Here is a 20,733-nt window from a genome sequence, read left to right as displayed (position 1 = left end):
ATTAATACAGTTTTCATTTTTCCCTCTTAAGTTAACTTGTCTTAAGGGAAGTCTTCCTCTGCACGTACAGTGTACGTCACCTAACGAAAGGCACCACTCCCAACTGAAGCAGTGTGAAGTGAACTTGTACTGAAACAGTACAAGTCGTAGTGCCCCGTTACACCGCAACCCTCATTACACTATGGGAAATTTCGGCTACAGGGCCTCCTCCCACCCAACTATCACACACCTTCGGTGCGGGTTGGCAGGGCGGCCATCCATTGGATGGTTGCTCGTCTGCTTTTTAGCCTATCTCCAGCGATGTGTCATCGCCCTCCGCGGGTATCGAACGATGTACCTCCCGGTCCTTGTTCCAGTGCTTACGGACGTCGGTAGCTTAGGGGTTACGGGGTCGAGGCGAATGTGATTGTTAAGCAGCCCCCTATCTGGGTAGTGCCTGGGTGGGTGACGGGTCTAACATGAATGGAAACCTCGGCTAGTACTACTCCTGTGTCCGGCGCCGGGCGGTGTAATCGACGACGCGGAAGCTGTGAAGGAAGCCGCTACGTCGTGTCGCACAACGTGTCACGATAGGGAAACTGCCTTGTCTCGGCCCCGGACCCGAAAAGTCTCAAAACTACTGAAGGCTCAACGACCCCCCCGGGGCGGCTGGAAATTGAAAATACCCAGTTCCAGTGCGTAACCACTCGGCCACTGAGGTCGGTGTTATTAACTAATAGACCTAATGTCTTATTGCGTCAATATAACCAAATTTGATAGCATTGGAACTATTAAGTCAAAACCAATAAAGATAATAATCAAATCGGTATAGACACCCCTAACAGAGCTAATGTCTTATTGCGTCAATATAACCAAATTTGATAACATTGGAACTATTAAGTCAAAACCAATTAAGAAAATAATTGAATCGATATAGATATCGAAGAGTATAACCACCCTTCGGTACTGAATAAAAACATCATGTAAAATGTTTTCACTGTATTGGTCATTCCACTGCATCCAAAAATCAACATATATATCTTTACAATCGTCTTTAGATCGCCCTTTTGGCCTTTGAACATCACCCCCCCCCTAAATAACGTTAGGGAATCGCTTTAGCCACGCACCATAACTATCACCATGAGACTAGTGTAATGGTGTGTGCCCCTTAGCACATCAAAAACCGTGTTTTTGTAGCGGAGCTACCTCGCTCCTAATGTCAGAGGAAGACTTTCAGACTCAGAGAGTCACTTAGTTCTAGTGAACTAATGGGCTTAACAACTCAGGGAGTCGTACAAGCTATTAACGCTTAATAAAACCTAGTTCAAGGGATTCAGGGGTTTGTAGAACCAAGAGGCAACTAGTGTCCAAGAGGATATACCTTATAAAGGCTTCTATCTCTTACAGATCAATGCGCAAGCCTTAGAAAGGCACTTAACGCTTTAAGATCAAAAGGGGAACTGCACTTTATTTAATTATTTAAACAAAAAAAACTTACCCTAGCTAATTTAAAAATAGATTTTGGCCGCCAGATATATTTCTGGCGGCGACCACATTTGTTACCGATAATAAATGGGATTTAAGTATCTAACTATTATTTTCTTTTTGAATTAGATAAAAGGGTATTTTACCCATAAAGTAAATGTACCACAACAACGGTTCCCAACCGATGTGTGCCCCATTACACCCTCCCCCATCAGACTGTTGACACCGAGGACAACATTCGCTTCATTTCCTCTTTGAGGCTGGAACTTAAACAGCTAACCGTTAGTTTTTTTCATTCCTTTGTCTCATGACAATCAAGTGTGAGTCACAGACTCTTAGTACCTTCCTCAACGATGAGGGAATGGTGGACTTTGAAAGTCACTCTCCATCAGAGGAGGAAGAAAAAGAGTGTCGTTCTTTCACGCCTTCTCCTCTGGATGAACGTCGGCGGGCCCCGAATCCGTTCCCAGAACGTGGTGCCGCTGATGTCTTAACTGCATTGAGCAGGACACGGGACCCTGAGTCCAACATCATTACGAATCCGCTCGATGAAGAGCAAGAGCATATAATCCTCATAGAGGAAAGCGCTCGTGGTCGAGCTGCCGAAATAGCGAAAGCCAAGGCTCATAGTGAATATAGATTCACTCCGCTTAGTGCGAACGAGTGTCTCCAAGAGATAGCGGGTCATTGCTTGGCCATCTGGATCTCTGGTGACCCGGCGAGGACGCCGGAAAAGATCGCTGCTCGCGACGCTCTTCATGAGCAATACCTTACGCCGAAGGTAATGACGCGAAGCCAGTACCTGACGCGTTTACGTGATCAAGCCCGTGGGGCTTCGGTGACCTCCATGAGGGAAATTCCGATCGTTTTGTTTCCAAACGAAACAAGGACTGAAAACAAAGTCTCATTTGAGAAATGGGTTCACCGGACCCGCAAACTCCGTAATATCTGGAATATCAGAGAGTCAGCGGATAGAGGTGATGTTCGTTTGGAACGGAAGCTTCGCTTCGATTTTGTTAAGCTGAAGGCAAAGGCCAGTTACGCTCGGCATTTATGCCACAAAACGAAGAAAGGCCTAGCCAATATTTCAGTGCTTCGATTGACCGTACAACCAAGGATCGAAGCCGCACTGAGGCTTTAGATCCACCTAATCGCACGTTTAGTGGTGGAAGTGTCGTTTGACGTGAGTTGACCCTGAGCTTGGCGCTCAACAACGTTAACGGCGTACGGGCATTTTGCCGAAGAGGTACCTCGAACTCCCAAGAATTATCAGAAGAGGGTTACCCTAGCCACTTCACCAGATACTGGTATTGACTCTTACGACGAAGTCGCATTAAAAGTTTCTCCACACGAAACTGAAGGTTCCCCCGCGTATCAAGCAGCGCGGGAGGGGGCCGAAATTTCGGCGGAAGCATTTGATGCTCTTCGGCATGAGGTGCAACTTCTTCGTGAGGTCCTTGCTCGGGTTGAGAGCTCTTTTGAGGCGGTTCGGGACCGTTTTTAAACGCTGAAGCATCAGCAGCCAGCTGGATATCCTGGTGAGGATACAGCAATCTGCGGCACGATCGCCTGTCTCGGCGCAAGCGCCTTCAAGCTCACGTGGGAAGGGGTCCCGATATGGCTTGAGCAAGCCAGTGTAGACCACTGGGTGCGTACGCAGCTTGCTGGGAGGTTTAGCCTTCTTGGCCACAACCGTAAATTGTCCAATAAAGCGCGGGCGCAATTTGGTCTTGAAGACCCCGGAAACCAAGTTGGTAGGTAGATTTTTAGCGTTTAGTAAAACTCGGTCTCCGACCATATAAGAATTAAAACAGCTTCTGCCTTTGGCATCTTCTTGTTCTTTTTGTTTGTCTTGGCTATCAGCCATCGTATCTCTTACATGTCTTAAGACACTAAATCGCGTCGCGAGAAACTCGCTTACTTGTTTCCGAACGGTAACAGGGCGGATAATAGCAAGCCTATCAACTAATTCTCCCCCACGCAGTGGTATCGTTAATGGAACGCGTGGATGGGTAAGCCCGTTGACATAAAACGGAGAACAGCTTGTAGAGGCATGTACAGCGTTATTTAACGCAAACCCCATCACTGGAAGCATTGAGCTCCAGCGCTTTGGTGTCTGAGCACACACACTGCGTAAAACGTCTTCAATGACGCGATTGACACGGTCAGTTTAACCATCGGTCTGCGAATGGTCCGCAGTGGACATATTTAATCTGATGCCAAGCACTCCGAAAATTGATTTCCAGAATTTGCATGTGAAACGGGGGTCCCGATCAGAGACAGTTGCCACTGGCAAACCATGTTGTCGAAACACGCGATCGATAATCAGCTTAGCTGTACCCTCTCCATCAATGGAATCCGGCACGGCCGCTAAGTGAGTTAATTTGCTCAATTGGTCATCAAAGACCACTATACCGGAGTTACCGGCTGAATCTACCGGTAGACCGAAAAGAAATCCATACTAATGGACTCCCAGCAACTTATGGGGACGGGAAGGCTCGCCAATGGCGCAGCAGCATGCGCCGAGGGCTTAACCCGTTGGCAAGTTTCGCATGTGCGAACATATGTGCTGACCCATTTATAAAGTTTGGGCCACCAATAACTCTGGCTTACGGAGCCGTAGGTCTTTTCTCTTACCAAGATAACCACTAAGGACAGTACCGTGTGCCTCATAGAGGATTCGGTACTTCAAATCTTCATCATGAGGAACAACGACACGCGGAGGGTCCGCGGTGTCTGTGCAATAAAGCAACACGTCGTTATCGATAGAAAATCGATGTAAACTTGCACGCAAACGTACCGGCAGTTTAATACCTGAATCAGAGCTCTTGAGATTTCGTAGCAGAGCTACACACTGTTCTTCCTTGGCGTAACCCGAACGGATCAATTCAGGAATAGGCGACGAGATAGTCGCTAAATGAGAAAGCTCATAATCCGGCCTGCGTGATAACGCATCGGCCAAAGTATTCTGCTTGCCAGGCTTATACTTCACCTCGAAGTTGTATTCCGCGAAAAAGGATAGCCATCGGGCTATTCTCTGTAAGAGATGAGGCGACTTAGTCGCCGTGCGTAATGACGCGTGATCTCTAATTATCACAAACGGCTTAAGGTCGAGCAGATGAACTCTGAATTTGACGAGAGCATACTTCATAGCAAGTAACTCTTTGTCATGAGCTGGGTAGTTCTTTTCCGCCGCTTTAAGCTGTCTAGACTCGAACGCAATAACACGTTCATGCCCATCAACATCTGTTTGTAACAGATCACTGCTAATGGCAAAATCCGACGCATCACAGATGACACTGAAAGGCCAATTTGGATTTGGTAGTGCCAGGATCGGGGCATGGATAAGACTATCCTTAATTGCTTGAAAAACATGATGTTATGTGCTAGTCCAGCACCATTCTGTATCCTTCTTCAGGAGATTAGATAATAGCTTAGATTATTATCGTAATTTTCGCTGTATTTGTGAAAATAATTGGCGAAAACCCAACCACTTACGCAAATCCTTTTAATTTTAGGAACCGGCCAATCTACTATGGACTTTGCCTAAGCGGGATCCGCTCTAAGGCCTCGCTTTCCAATGAAGCATCCTAAAATAGGAATTTCGTCTGCGCCAAAAATGCATATAGACGCATTGGCATACAATTTTTTGTGCGCATACACTCGAGCACTGCTCGCAAATGGTCTAAATGGTTGTCCATATCCGACCGACCCTGCTCCACACGACTATGGACAAAAATGTCATCGAAATAAGTCTGTGCATAACCTCGATGAGGGCGTAAAAATTGCGTCACTAGACGATTACATGTTGCCGGGGCGTTGGAAAGCCTTTGTGGCATTACAAATCACTCCCATAGCATACCGCTTGGGGTGCTAATCGCTGTAAGCGGGATATCGCTCGCTCGCATGAACAGTTGTTAGTAACCATCGGCTAAGTCCAGTGCACTGTACATTGTACATCCCACCATATTGTTCTGAAGAACATCCTTTCTAGGTATGGGGTTTTGTGCTAGTATAATGTCAGCATTAAGCTTATTATAAGCATGTACAATGCGCCATTTACCATTTGGCTTTTTGACACAAAATGTCGGTGTCGAATGAGGAGATTTGCTCTCTCGTACCATTCCAGCCTCGTGCTTAGCACGGAAGAAATCGTCAATGACGTCACACTGCTGCCTTGGTAAAGGATATTGTCTTGTGACACAGTATTTGGTTCCCGGAACCAAGTCAATTTCATGACGAACACCTCTATCCGGAGGTAAAACAGATGGTGGATTATTACATACCGCATGTTGGAATTCCTTAATCAAAGAATAAAAGGGATCCGTAGGATCTTTAACGATCGATGACCCATTTCGCGCACTAAGTGCAGCTTTTGTGCCATCCAGGACAGCTTCGTCTAGAAGTGACGATGAGTTTAACTCAACCATAGGTCGAATGACAACCATTTCAGATAAGTCGCCAACCTTTTAAGGCTCGACCGCACTCATCAATAGACATTTCGTCTAGTCTAAAAGAGCATGAAACGAAGGGATTGCCGCAAGGCTAACTTCCACCTCAATGTTACCGGTTACGCCATTTACAAGCGTATGTACTTGCTCACTCGTATCACTTTGTAAGAGTATACACGCTTCGTGTCCATCCTGTCTTGGAGTGGAGACAATACGCCTCTTAGAGGCCGGGACATTCACGTCCCCGGACTTTCCAGCCTGGATTGGTTCTATACAAGACATGGTGTCTAATTTGACATCCGACAAGGAGTTAGGTAGCCCAACTTCCTTATCCAGCGAACGCTTACATGTCGCTTCACTTGCATTAGGAGGGTTTGACCCAAAATGTCCTGGCGAACTGCCAATAGTGTCACTATTGACACTTAGTATGATACCACCTCGGCCGACCATACTCGGTGGACTTAGACGTGCCACTCCATATCTCAGGGATATTGCACCCTTGGTGATTCGGCCTTAGGCCAACAATGCTTTCAGCATTCAGTGAATCGTTATTACAACGAGTGTCACTCGACGGAGTACGTGTTGTTCCACTTATTTCTGCTGAGTCGGGCTCAGAATAAATGTTTATAACATTAGAGTTTATTAACTCGCAAATTTCAATGTCTAAAACACTGACAGACGCATTCAATGATCCGTGCCAATCGCGATTTTGTTGCCTAGCAAAGGTGGGTTCATGACTCTCCAAAACTTTGCTAGGAACATTGCGCGTGGCGCCTAAGGTCTTAGACCTTCAATCGATCCATGGCTCATGGTGTTCTAACTAGGCCATACCAAGGATGAGATCATATCTCGAATCCAAATCAAGGACGAGACAGCGTTCCATACTGTCAAAGTCCAAAAACCTTTTACCTAAGTTCAATGGAACTTTGGGAACAGTGCCACGAGTCCCAGTCGCTAAGCGAACAGTGATTCTATCACCTTCATGCGCTCTAAGCGCCTCTACGTATTGTTGACTTCCTACAAGGGAAAGGCGTCGAGCATAATTGCATGACGCTCCTGAGTCAATTAAATTGACCACGGCTTATCAAAGCCCTTTACAGTCGCTTGAGCGACTAGAAAGCCAGGCTTGTACTCTCGCCCCGTGCCATTGAGCACCGCTGTTTATTCTCACCTCCTTGAGGTTCAACAGAGCCAAGGTCTTTCCCAGTAGGGCGCCCCGCACCTACTGATATCGACGTTTTCCCGCACCGTACCAGTTCTCTGGTATAGGTCGGATTGGAGCTCTTTCGAGCTTTACGCGAATTTCGAAGAGGGCAGGCAGGGCGTAAATGTTTCGTCTTCCGCACATATAACATCTACGGATGGTCTTATGCTGTTCCACAGCGTGAAGAGTCTCTTCTCCTTCCTCAACGAGGCTAAAATCCATAGGTTTCGCTCTATTAGACGGAACCCATGTGCTCGACGAGCTTGTTCGGTAAAAAGGTGTGCTAACGCGAGCAGACTTAAAGTCAAACTCGGCGCGTAGCGCTGCGTAGCGCTATGGCAACTTCCTCTTCAAACGTTGCCGGATGAGATCGGAATAATTCCATCCGGGCAACGCCCTCGTTGAGACCTCCCATAAAGATGGTTACGACATTTGCTTCTTGCACCGGGTCTTGATGCATGGATGCAATGAGAGTTCTCAACTCCTGGACAAAGTCCCCTAGGGTTCTTTTACCCTGTCGAGTCGCTAGGAGCCGTGCTCGCATGCGAAAAGCCTGATCAGGTGGTGCAAACATGCTGGTCATTTGCTGTTTCAGCGAATCCCATGAGGGAAAAGCTTCGTTTATGGACGTTCTGCACGATAGCGCCCACTCTATGGCTCTACCTCCAAGTTTGGAAATGGCCATGGCAGAACCAGGCGAAATTAATGAGCAGTTCCATCTGCTTCATCCAAAAAGGAAGATTTTATCCCTTTCTTTCCCTCAAATGTCTTCACATTTACAGTTAGAGGGCGAGTCCTCGGCCCTGAGTCAGGTACACAGATGTACCGAGTTGGCAAAGATGCCGCTAAGTGGACCTGTACTTGACCGATCAGGGAGGCTTCGTGCCGCATGAAGGTTTCAAGCCTTGCATGTAGGACCTCTGGTCCCTGGGAGATAACAAATTCCACGTGCTCAAGCCCAAAAAACGTTTTGAGCTTGTCATAAGCAGCGCGTTGCGCTTCTGACAATTCTGGAACATCTTCCATTTTTGTGAGGGTTTAGTCTTGTAACGACTCAGGTGAAGATTGGCTACGAGTGTTACCCGGTTTAGCGGAGCTACCTCGCTCCTATAGTCAGAGGAAGACTTTCAGACTCAGATAGTCACTAAGTTCTTGCACGACTACCTGAGTTTTTAAACTGATGGGTTTAAAAACTCAGGTAGTCGTGCAAGCTATAAAAGCTTAAGGAAACTTTGTTTAAGGGATTCAGGGGTTCGTAGAACCGAGTGGCAACTAGTGAACAAGAGGATATACCTTAGAAAGGCTTCTATCTCTTACAGATCAATGCGCAAGCCTTAGAAAGGCACTTAACGCTTTAAGATCAAAAGGGGAACTGCATTTATTTAATTATTTAAACAAAAAAAACTTACCCTAGCTAATTTAAAAATAGATTTTGGCCGCCAGATATAGTTCTGGCGGCGACCACATTTGTTACCCATATTAAACGGGATTTAAGTAACTAATTATTTTAAAAATCGATGAAAGGGTATTTTACCCATAAAGTAAATGTACCACAACAACGGTTCTCCAACCGATGTGTGCCCCATTACACCGCACTTGTCTGGCAAGTCATAAAAAGAGCAAAAAGAAAGAGCAGCAAATCGAGCACGAGGAAAAGTTGAGCTGGAAATAAGCGACAAGGGTCCGAGGTGTGCTCTTGCGCATGCAAGTTAGTTAGTCTTTGGAGGTCAAGCAGAGGATGATTTTATTTTACTTTAATTCTAACAACTTTTGCGGAAGCGCATGCTTAGTTTTCAAATAGGCGAGGCTTACTACTCTTTTATACCCACCATGAGCGCAAGCAAGCCACAATATCCTTATGTTTCACTTTTTGTCGGCTTTTATTCGGAATTTATTTGTTGAGAAAGCATCTTGCTTTGTAACATGAAAGTACGCATATATTGCGAAGTCTTTTGCAGACTATTCGAGCTGGCACAATATATATTCTAGTTATCAACAAGTTGCTACCATTACGCTACTCTCATAAATATAGATGTAGATAATTAAGGTGTGTGGCTACATCAGTTCCCAAATGTAATTTAGCGGGGGGGGGGGTACCAATGTCCAAAAGGGATGCTAAGACCACTAAAAAAATTGTCAATTTTGCGATATAGCGGAATAATGAAACTCTTCATTTTAATCTGTAGCTTTAATTTAATTGAAACAAATAGACGGGGAGGTGGGTGTGGTTATACAAAAAGGGGTGTGTGTCTATACCGGTTCCCTAATTTTGTACTTCTTTATTGATTTCCTCATTTCTACAAGTCCTTAGGAATGGCGGCGAGAGTAAAGCAAGAGGTCAAGTCCGAGGTTCCGACTGATGCAAGTGCATTGAGTCCCCGCGCTTGGACGCGACCATGTTCTATCGTCGTCTCGACCGTCTCTACAGCTTGTGAAAGGTAACCCACTCGCTCTGTCCTGCTACCATGCCTCTCACAAACGTACCCTTTTGTTTCTGTCGTCTACCCCAGGAACACAAACACGAAGCAACGTAAAACGACGTTGATCCGTTTAGCGTGCTCTCGGGTTGAGCTTAGTAGGAAGAATCCGGCTAACACAAGTCGGCGGTCTTGCAGATCTTTCTTCTGGAAGTTCCCGAGACACTGCTTGTGTATTACGCCCACGACGCTCTTTGTACTCACGGGTGGGAAGAAAGACTCGGTGTCTCGAAGCCGGGGCCCATATTGAAGCCATGTCATCGATCTAATTGAAGTTTTTAAAGCGCAACAAGATTGATAACATCAAGGCCAATTTCATTTTTTTCCTAGAAGCAATGGGACAAGTGATTTAAAGACGGGTGTGATCCGAAATGAGAATCGTGTCGGTGAATTGGTCACGTCTCTTCAAAGCGTATGATCCACTCGATGTTGGAACAAGTGGACGTGACGAGAGGTCTCGAGACGGTCATAATGTTTCAAGAATCGCTTGAACTCTTCGCCGGGCCGGGGCGCTGTCAAATAAGGTGTTTAGATTTAAGTTTATGGAAGACATGGAACAGAGTCTTGAACAGGTAATGAGCAACGAAGACATTTCCATGGCGGTCACGGTAGTTTTTATCACCCCATCGCGATTGAAAAAGTATTTGATACGCCATCGCAATTGATTCCGTTAATATTGAGCCGTGTTATCCCCTGATTGTTAAGTTGGGAGGGGAGGGACATGAGATCTTCGACCGAGTGCATAGAACAATCATGATCCGCTCACGTGCGACGTGATCATTCGTGCACTCGGAGCAAAGTACAAAGTTTTATAGTCAAATGCCGGACGGACGTTCTTTATTGATCCTACGAGTTCGATGGAAAAATTCGGGAACTCACAAAGTGTGTATTGAAGAGCTCCGACCTGGTAAAAGGGTTGGCACAATGGCGTAAAAAGTACGCAAGTTTGTTGTGTCGAGAAACGCGACGCTCTTTCGAAAATTGACTAAGAATCATGGGTTTGGCATTGGCCTGGAATTTTGAGATCCGCGCATTTTACTCACGACTAAGGACACGACTACCATTCAGGAAGGCATGGCATTTGTAACGGGGTGTATTATTACATATAATTTACACTTAAAGGTTGTTTATTAATATATTATCGAAGAAAGAGATACTATTTGGAAAATTATTACTTACGTAGTAATATTCTAAAAGATTATCCATTGGTAGATATATACCATTATATCTACATTCTCCGCGGTCTAGTCAGCCGCGACCATTGTCCTTTTTGGTATTCGGTCCATAATTACGTTCAGTACCTCTCGGTACTGGGCGTGGGGCACTGCACTCATGAGCGTAAAGTCCTAACTTTTGACAGCGATTGCATTTCTGCAATCACTTATTGCTCGAAAAGCGAGGTTCTCGCTTTCGACATAAGAGAGGTCTATAGGTTCTGGACCTCCAAGCTCGTGTCGTCTTGGAGGACGATACGATGACGAACTAGCTTGAGCCTGTATCAAGCTTTAGTCCTCTGATCCGCAACGTACATTGCTTCTTCAAGCGTATCCAGTTCCAAGCGAAACAGTGGGTATTTACGGGACCATCCGTAAGACCTTGCATGAACACCGTAATCAACGTGTATTGATGAACTGGGTTGTTCGTGATACAACTCGCTAAGAGTCGTATGTGCTGGGCATAAGAGTAAACATCACGCTTGCTTTGCTTGAGTTTCGAAAGCTCTGAACTCAGCCCTGGGCGGTTCAAACGTCTGTTTGAGCTGGGCTTTTCAAGCCTCTAGCGACTTAAAGACATACGCATCGCGCAACTGAAGGTCTAGGGGCCCAGTTCAGCACGACCTGCTAATTTCGACTGAGCATATGCGACTTGCATTTGCTCGTCAATGATGTGACGAGCCCTTATAGCATCGTCCAACTCGACGAGCCATCTTAAGAAAGAGTCTTCTTGGACTTTTACATACTTAGAGATTTCAATTTTTAAGGTTTTGGGACGACGAGTGTGTGTCAACCAGGTACAGGGGTCTGTGCCTGTTGTAACATCAACAGTTCTGCCTGCTGAGAGTCTTGCTGATTATGAAAGGTTTCCTTTTCCTTCCCCTCGTCAAGTTCATGTTGTATGAACTTGGAGATGGCAGAATGGGGGACATCTCTGTCCAAACCGGACAGCATGGCCAAGATGGCATCGTTCCCTACGGTCGAACTCATTCGTTCGACTGCACTCCTTTCTATGTCATTTAGAAAGGAGTAGCTATCACGCGAAACGTGATGCGTATTTCCATTATCATTCAACATGTCCATGTCCATGTTAGATGCTTGAACTGTGGTCCTTCGACGGGCTACAAAGTGCTACCAGATGTAACGGGGCACTGCCGACTTGTACTGCTTCAGTTCAAGTCCACTTCGCACTGCTTCAGTGCGAATGGTGCCTTACGTCACTTCACGTACACTAGTACGTGCAGAAGAAGACTCTCCTTATAATACTTGCTTTAGAGAGTGTTAAATGTACTGTATATGATATGTGATATAATTAAGTTCTTCTTTTTCTATCTATTTTCCACTAATCATATACTAATACACAATATGTAATAAAGTCATATCTGTCTCTCTCTTTGCGCGCGTCCAATGCTGACTGGATCGCGGAGCAAGTAGATATGATGGCCTATATCTACCAATGAATAAGCTTTCCGAATATTACTATGTAAAGTAATACTTCCAAAATATTATTTACCTTTTAGATAATATATTAATTAGCAACCTTTTTGTGTTAATTTCATGTAACGATACACCCCGTTACAATGATTGGCAATACTAAGCAAAGCAGTTTTACACGGAAATGATCGAAGGATCACAGACAATGGACCGGCCGATGTACGACCCGGATGAACTGGAAAAAGAGAATCGAGAGTGGGTGCTGCAAGAGAAGCCTATTAAATTTTTAAAGATTCTTGTCACAAGATGGAGACCGTGTCGGAGCGTCATGGGAAGCCCGTGGTGGTGTTTAAAATTCCGTACCAGGAGCTCGAGCTCATGGGCACGCCATTTAAAGAAATGGTCCTCTTGCAACTATCGTTTCAATGTCTCGTGATTCTTACGACATGCCGTTCTTTATCATTTTACTCGACGAAGTGGAACACGTGCACTTTGAACGAGTCATATTTTCTTCCAATAACTTTTCATCAGGAATTTCGACGAAATGCCCATACGTATTAGTGCAGTGTCCATGAGCGAGCTCGAACGAATGAATAATGGCTGGATGATATTGATTTTTTGCTTTACGACGTGCACTGCGAATTCAAATTGGAAGAGCAGGCATGTTGACTTTTATAAAGTGACAATCGATCTTACTTAGATAAGCAGTTGTCTGGCGAGTCGGAAGAGGATGAAGAAGACGAAGGCGACGAGCGATTCGGAAGGCTCGAATTGGGAATCGATTGTGGATATACATTCCTTTCCGAGGATGTTTCAAATGAAGAGGACGCTCCGTCGAGAATGAGTTTGGACAACGCATCGGCTTTGTAACGAAACACTAGTTGTGAGATTCAAAACTTCAAATCCGTATTGTTTTGTTAAAATCGACATCATGCAATTTTTAAGCAATTGCGTCGTCTTGAAGCATGAGTTCGACCGTAAGCGCTATGACACCAACACGTTCAATCATTTGCGCGACTTCTCGACATGCAATTCCAGACACAATTCTCTCGAGCAAGGTTAAGATAGGGGAGTGCACATATAGCAGTGGCCTAATTTTTTTATTATTAAAATGCGTAGTGATTAGCAGTAAATAACAGCTTAAAATATGTGTCTTGGGCAGTATTGCTATGTATTCTGAAACAGAAGGTGCTGTTCACTCAAAGCGCATGAAATACGTTGAGGACGGATCCAGGTATTTAGTATCCAAATTATAGCTTGGACCCATTGAAGAACTCAGATGGACAGCCTACAACAACAACAGCAATTTTTATTATTGCGCTTTAACTTTGTATTGAAATCCAAGATGTGCCGTACCTTGATGTATTTGCCCTTAGCACCTTCCGGCTTCGCGTCGCTGAGCGCTACCATAAAGGCGCGCACATTCTCCAGCAGTGCATCTTCTGTAAAGCTCATCTTGCCAACGCCAGCATGAATAATGCCTTTCTTTTCAGCACGAAAATCCACTTGACCACTCCGTGCAGCTGCAATTGCGTCACCAACCTCCTGCGTTACAGTGCCTAGCTTTGGGTTAGGCATCAAGCCTCGGGGGCCAAGAATACGGGCCACGCGACCGACTAGCGGCATCACATCGGGCGTGGCGATGCAGCGGTCGAACTCGAGATTTCCACTCAGCACCTGCTCTATTAAATCTTCGGCACCAACGATGGTGGCACCAGCAGCTATAGCCTCCTCGGCTTTGGGACCGCGTGCGAATACTGCAATCCGAACCTCCTTTCCTGTGCCATTAGGCAGACTCACTACTCCACGCACACTTTGGTTAGGCTTGCGTGGGTCTACGCCTAGCTGAACCGCGATATCAATGGTCTGCGAAGGCAATAAAATTCCGATGGTGAATCGCCAATAGATTACAACCACAGCAGCGCCATGCAATTACATGCGCTTGGTCAGAATCTGATCCTCACCTCATCAAAGTTGCGTACTTTCTGCGCCTTGCACTTGTTTACGGCTGTTTGAATATCAACAGGGGACTTTTTGCATCGCAAGCACAAGTTAGTAGTCGATAATCAGCTCTAATGCCAGTCCTTCGAGCACCTTTATCACGTTAAAGCTGCGAGGTACAAGGCCGAACGCCGTAGGCGAACGTATAGGCTTTGAAGCATAGGTCTTCAATGTTGAAAGAGATCGCAACGAGCTCGAAGTAGAGCAAAGTACGCGATTATTGACGGCACAGAATGCGGAGAGCACGCCCATGGTCATAATTTTTATCAATTGATGGCCAAGACAATGGATGTTGCACGAACAAAAAAAAATACATGTAAATTGATGTGGCATGAAGGTTTAAAATCACAATTTGCGGCTTCAAAGTAAAAATGAAGACGCTTTTGAAAATAATAAAGGCCCTATGCGTCATCGTAGGAGTGGCAGCGCAATCTGCTAGCGGTGTTCTTTTCTGTAGCAGTCTTAATGGTCCTTACTGTGACGCGCTTGACGCTGGATTTGTTGAGGCGCCGCCGCACGCGAGGCAGAACCTTGACGTCGATGCAGAGGTAAGACTTTATTTCATTAATAACTTCCACTGCCGTGCTGTAGAGAAAGTTCTATGACGCTTGTATAAATACGATTGTTGGTGCTGTCCTAGAAACTCAAACCAGTGAGACTGTCGAAAACTGAGAAATATCTAGAGCAGTACGAATTGCAAAGCGCCGGGAGCGATGACGCTTCAAGCGAGAATGATGACAGGTTTCTCTTAGAATTTAATGATTTGCTTGAAAAGAGCTTTGCACTGCTAGATGAAGTAGAGGTCGTTGGTAGCAAAAATTCGAAAACTAGCGCGTACAATTTGGGCTTGACAGGCGAATTTAAACGAGTGGAAAGAATGGATGGAGACGAGCTGAAAGTATGCCGAAGATCATTTTATTGTATGCAATTTAACAAATGATGTTATTACAGGAATTCTTTGAGATGGCTTTAAATAAGCTTTTGTTGTCTTCGGACGCAACGTTGCAGGAGCTCTCATTAACTGTGGAGGGCATTCACGCCACATTGGACCAGCTCAAGGCCCTAAAGGACTACTCGACGTACCAATTTCAGTATTTAGACGAATTTGATCTTCTGAAGATCGGATACAAGTTTGCCAAAAGCCGGATCCCGGAGATCCAGAGGACGTTTGATCAATTAGTGACCGCGGAAAGTGCGCAAAACCGAGAGCAAGCATTTGAAACCGCAGTCCGCTTGTTCCAAATTGCTGAAGATTTTTCAATTGCAGAAAACGAAGCATCGATAATTAATGATGACACCACGTCTGATGACATAATAGCCACTGACTAAAAGTGTGATGTTCAAGTGTAGCAATTTTACTCGAATTAAAATTGATCAGATTTGAGGGTATATTACTTTTCATTATTCATAACTAGGCCGATGGCAGGCCGCGATGGGCGTGGAAGCCTACAGGTATCAGACGGAGATTGGTCTTGCCCCAATCCTGGGTGCGTCCTGCATTTGCTTCGTGAAGAATCTTACCTGCCTGGCTTCCTTCTTACACAACCCGCTTCTTTCCTGTAGCTGCTCCAATGTCAACTTTGCCCGTCGAAGCTCTTGCAACCGCTGTCAAACGCCTCGGCCCGAGGGTTTAAGCGGTGATAAATCCAAAGTTAAAGGAGAAAACGATTTTCGCGGCCCACCTGGACTATTTCAGCCTGGAGACTGGACGTGTAACACGTAAGAACTGTTATTTGTAGAGTGAGATCGGCAAATGCACAGCCTAAATTGGTGATGTGTCCGTACCAGCTGTGGAAACGTCAATTGGGAGCGGCGCTCGGAGTGCAACATGTGCAAGAGCGCCAAGCCTGGAATGACGGGACTGGTGGGTGCCTGCTGATGTGAGTCACGAAGGATAAGGATTCTTAGATGGTGTTGGATTTAGGATGAAAAGCGCGACGGTGCGGGCGGAGGCTTTAATGAGCGTCAAGAACGGTGAGGCTTTGATGCAGTATTTCATACATTTACGTGTGCTGATAGTGCTCGCCTATATAAAGGGTTGCATCGGCTAAGACCGAGGTGGGTGAAGATGGCTACGATGATTTTGGTATGAGGAAGAAGGTAAGACGGATCGTGCGAATTGTGTAAGGATAATTCTACATTTTGAATGGTTAATCAGAAAGTGAAAGCGTCGAAGGCTGAACGCGAGGCTGCAGCACTTGCTCGTCTGCAGCAAACATACGGGTACACAAGAAATGAGATGTTTGTACAACGCGACTCAGTCTTAATGTTATCTTTAGAGCTTTATACCAGCCACCTCAAAGCGCCACCGAGTCCTTAAATACCCGCCCCGTTCAGAACTCCACGGATACTCATGATCAAGCATTATCCGTCGATGATGAGATCACACAAAGTCACGATACAAAACTTCAACATAGCCGATCGCCTGAAATTACCAAAATTGCTCGAGCCAGAAGCCGAAGTCGAGAGCGACGACCACGCAGTCCAAGCCGGAAGACAGACCGACGCGATCGAAGTCCTAATTGCAGGATTCGAGATCAACGCCGTCGAAGTCGATCCCGTATTTCCCGAGACTCTCGTGAACGAGACTTTGGTCGACATGGCAGACGTTATATGTAATTTGGGAGCTCAAGACGCACCAGTGTGATGTGAATAACCTAAATCAGTTTAAATTGAATGCTCGAAGTTTTGGTCTTAAGTCAAGATTTGCGTTATACACTAATGCACTTCAGCATTTACTACACTGCTATCACATGCAATCAAAAACAAGTACAAAGTAGACGGACTTCAAGCCATCAATTTATAATTACTGCCTAAACTTATCTCTGGGGAATCGACCCGCGCGCACGATCCACGATGCCTTTTACGAATACAGGAGCAACCTCAAACAGATTTTTTAAAATAATGTCCGTATTATTGAAGCTCTTGGCGCATTCATCTGGCTTTTTATCCAACTCAACCTTCACAGACCAGAGAAGAAGACACCCCTGACCAGTTGAGTCGCTAAAGTTCTTCAATGAAGCCCTATAATTACAACCAGAACACACATTTAGAACAGATCATTAACGTACTAGCAAAGGTCACATACGTGGTGGTGGCGTTGCGGCGAATATAGTCAACTGACTTAGGATGACTCGGGTCGTCCAGCACGGACCGCGAGACCAAAGTAGCACTGCCATCTGGGTGGTTGCACTGCCGGTTTATTGTCAGACTCTCCTCCTTCATCATACCCCCGCCAAAAGCTGCATCATTGGACATTGTAAGATTAATCACTCGGCGAATGTACCGCGTGTTGAAATCCACCTCCTCCAAAATTTCAGCTACGTCTGTGAAGGCAAACCCCTTCTCAAAAGTATAGTCGCCAAGGACCGACCAAAGGTCATTCATGACTGCAATCGAGTTACAGCCATACAAATGGTGGCGAAAAAATATTCCCATTTCATTTTTGCCCATTTCATATTGCACTTGAAGACCAAAGTAAGTCATCGTGGAAGTTTTGGGGTTGCGAAATGCCGTCTCGCAAGCCGTGAGCTGCTTGTCCGAGTTAGTCATGGCCTCTGTGGCCATGTCAATAAGTCGGTCACGGAAAGACCCTGCCTGGAGTTGCAACACAGGCGAAACTGATGAGATTGTGTTCGAAAGCGCAGTCGGCGAAGTTGCTCCCGAGGACGACGAGTTTAAAATCATATCGAGAGATGGCATATTAAGGAGTGGCTGTTTAGTAAAGTAGTCTTGAAGTCTTTGAATAAACTTCATCTGCTCCATCAGCGTTTTGCGCAAAAAATCATTCTCTTGATCCACGCGGGCACGGATCTCGGCGTGCTGCTCGGCCTCCTGCTTCCATCCAAGCTCTGTGTTGTGCTCGGATGGTTCGGATGACTGAAGTACCTCAATCTGCTCCTTCAAATCCTTTACCTTAGCACGTAGCGCAATAAGCTCATCTTTTTGGCGCTGTCTGTGCTTCCGAGCAGCCTTGGCAATCTGGGCGCGTCGCTTTGCCTTTGGATCTTCGTACTCTTCGGGCTGCTTGCGACCTTCCTCACCGGACTCGGCATCGGCGTTGGAACTTGGGGTCTTACGCTTCTTGGTAATGGTTTTTTTCTTCTCCGGCATGGGTGCAGCAGTAACTGGTGTGTTACTTGCGGCAGGAGCACCAGAAGTAGCCATAATTGATGTAGGTGTGCCAGTGCCGCCGAGACTAGGGATCAAACCCGTGTTTACGGTCATGAGTGAATTCATACGACCACTGTGAATCGGCGCAAGCCCGTTGGCTCCACCTGCCTGCAGGCCAGGCATGGAAAGCGGCAGCGTCATGCCCATGCCGTGGCCTCCACCAGCATTCTGCAATGCCTGAGTGAGACTTACCGATGTGGGCATTGACGATGAGCCGGTCGAGCCAGCGTTGCGCGGGTGTGTTGCCTCACGCAACAAGTTGTGGAAGGCGTCCATGTTCGATAAGCGAGACTAATTACGGTGATTACGAGCTGGACGGTGACCTATATACCGTTTACGTAAGCGCGGATTCTTAAGTGACTAGCGAGCCAGTCGTCTTCTTCCACTTATTGGGAGACCAGCCTACAAACTATCTAATAAATCAGACTATCTAATTTATCCAATCCTGTGCGAGAATTAATAAGCAAAATTGCCACAAGTGCCTTTACTGATTGCGAAAGGGTTGTGGCTTCTTGAATTTAATTGGCATGTGTGCTACATTAAAGATAATGGCAGAAAAGGGGCTACAAATCTTTAAATTCATTTAGAAGCAAGAATGGCGCTAGGACTAGCCCTCTTTAATATATTCCAGATTACCGTAGTAGTATACGGCTACGTAAGCTTCAGCATAGAGGGCTGAAGTATTGATAACTTATCAATTTCTTATTTATGGTAGACGAAAGACACCGAAAGCAACAACATATACTAGTGTGAGTAATTGCGATAGTTATGCTTAACTTGGTAATGTACGGATCAGTCTATTATGTGTCTCCACGTTACTACACATAAAATAGTCGTAAATGCCCTCTGAAACAACCCGAGACCACATGTAAATCTGGTGTGACCTAGGGCCGAAAAGTATAGACATAAACACTACAGTGCTTTGCACAAGGCGAAAACTTGAGGGCAGCATAATTTTTAAATAAATAAAGGGAGCCGGTATAGCGGCACACCCCTTTGGTATTGCCACTCCCCCTCCCCGTCTGTATTGAATAAAAACGTCATTTTCACGGTATGTTGTAACGGGGTGTATCGTTACATGAAATTAACACTTAAAAGTTGTTAATTAATATATTATCGAAAAGGTAGAGAATATTTGGAGAATATTACTTTATGTACTAATGTTCAGAAATCTTATCCATAAATAGGTATAGACCATTATATCTATTTATCCCGCAGACTAATCAGCTGTAAACGTAAACAATAGAGTGACAGATAAGATTTCAATTGCATGCTTAGTATTAGTTCATAATTAAGTTAGCATTAACATATAGAAAGAAGAGAACTTAATTATATTAATACAGTTTTCATGTAACCCTCTTTAAGTAGTTGTCTTAAAGAGAAGTCTTCCTCTGCTCGTACTAGTTTACGTGAAGTAACGTAAGGCACCACTCGCAACTGAAGCACCTTGAAGTTAAAAGTGATAGATGATTTGTCATTTAGAGCCCTAGTGGACCGTGGGGCGTCAAATAACTTTACTCGTCGCCAGTCACTAGAGGGTCGCAGGCTCAAATATGTTGAGCGCGACATCCCTACAACGAGGATGACGGTGCGTCTAGCGACAGGCGCATCGATAACAGTAATGAAACGCGTAGTGAAATTTCACTACACGTTAAAAGATTTACAGTACGATGATGATTTCATCGTACTGGAATTGGATGACAAATTTGATGTCATCCTAGGTTTACCTTGGCTCAGAAAATAGGAGCCAAGGATCAGCTGGCAGCATCGATCCGTAAAGACGCCTACCAATTGTTCATCAGATGGCCATCTGATGAACGTCTTGGAGCGTCCACAAGCGTGTGGATATACTACGAGTGAGTGCGATGGCCTCACTTGTGGTACGGTTGTTAGAACGACTGCACAAGATCACAGTTCGATTACTAATCACCCTGTGGAGTCGGCTGCCGGCGGCTGTGCGAATGCACAGGCAGCGCCGAAGGTCCACCACTCGAATAAGCCGAATGGATTGAGACATGAATGTATGCCTAGCGGGCGACATCCAAGGAAGATACCGGTTGTCCAAAAGGGACAACAAGATGATCCTAGGTCGAGTAGAGAGTCGACCGTAGAGGACCCGACTGTGATAGCACAACCACAGTCGGAAGACGTTAAGGAAATAAGTCCCTACGTACTTGAGGAGAAATCTCCTCAAATAGTTAATGCTGAAGTGACTTGACGTCAGCATCCCGAGGGATTGATCCCTCGGCAGCCTGTGGATAAATCTTAGGAAGAAACCGAGACACTAAATGTCTTGGTTAATAACGGTTCAAGAG

The 20,733-nt window shown here is 45.5% G+C and overlaps 5 protein-coding genes across 5 annotated transcripts; 2 read left to right on the top strand and 3 right to left on the bottom strand.

Annotated features, from left to right (window-relative positions):
• Nucleotides 1-9,620: 9,620 nt before the first annotated feature.
• Nucleotides 9,621-9,857, bottom strand: CCR75_007420 (uncharacterized protein; the record flags this gene model as incomplete). Its single annotated transcript, XM_067965481.1, has 1 exon — nt 9,621-9,857. One exon carries the CDS (start codon nt 9,855-9,857, stop codon nt 9,621-9,623), a length of 237 nt encoding a protein of 78 aa, XP_067822992.1.
• A 2,592-nt stretch (nt 9,858-12,449) lies between these two features.
• Nucleotides 12,450-14,578, bottom strand: CCR75_007421 (uncharacterized protein; the record flags this gene model as incomplete). The annotated part of the gene is made up of 4 exons (XM_067965482.1): nt 12,450-13,532; nt 13,601-14,110; nt 14,209-14,274; nt 14,339-14,578. 4 exons carry the CDS (start codon nt 14,576-14,578, stop codon nt 13,440-13,442), a joined length of 909 nt encoding a protein of 302 aa, XP_067822993.1. The 3' UTR covers nt 12,450-13,439.
• CCR75_007422 (uncharacterized protein) lies at nt 12,551-12,805 on the top strand (the record flags this gene model as incomplete). Its single annotated transcript, XM_067965483.1, has 1 exon — nt 12,551-12,805. The coding sequence occupies one exon, from the start codon at nt 12,551-12,553 to the stop codon at nt 12,803-12,805; it is 255 nt and encodes an 84-aa protein (XP_067822994.1).
• Nucleotides 14,579-14,616: 38 nt separating the features above from the next.
• CCR75_007423 (uncharacterized protein) lies at nt 14,617-18,716 on the top strand (the record flags this gene model as incomplete). Its single annotated transcript, XM_067965484.1, has 10 exons — nt 14,617-14,793; nt 14,886-15,143; nt 15,197-15,732; nt 15,809-15,964; nt 16,034-16,109; nt 16,170-16,219; nt 16,282-16,345; nt 16,404-16,468; nt 16,525-17,257; nt 17,325-18,716. 3 exons carry the CDS (start codon nt 14,617-14,619, stop codon nt 15,572-15,574), a joined length of 813 nt encoding a protein of 270 aa, XP_067822995.1. The 3' UTR covers nt 15,575-15,732; nt 15,809-15,964; nt 16,034-16,109; nt 16,170-16,219; nt 16,282-16,345; nt 16,404-16,468; nt 16,525-17,257; nt 17,325-18,716.
• Nucleotides 17,065-18,694, bottom strand: CCR75_007424 (uncharacterized protein; the record flags this gene model as incomplete). The annotated part of the gene is made up of 2 exons (XM_067965485.1): nt 17,065-17,269; nt 17,334-18,694. The coding sequence occupies 2 exons, from the start codon at nt 18,692-18,694 to the stop codon at nt 17,065-17,067; spliced, it is 1,566 nt and encodes a 521-aa protein (XP_067822988.1).
• Nucleotides 18,717-20,733: the final 2,017 nt, after the last annotated feature.

This window comes from Bremia lactucae, linkage group LG1 (genome assembly GCF_004359215.1).
Source record: "Bremia lactucae strain SF5 linkage group LG1, whole genome shotgun sequence".
NCBI lineage: Eukaryota > Oomycota > Peronosporomycetes > Peronosporales > Peronosporaceae > Bremia > Bremia lactucae.
This window is presented reverse-complemented; position numbering and strand designations above follow the sequence as displayed.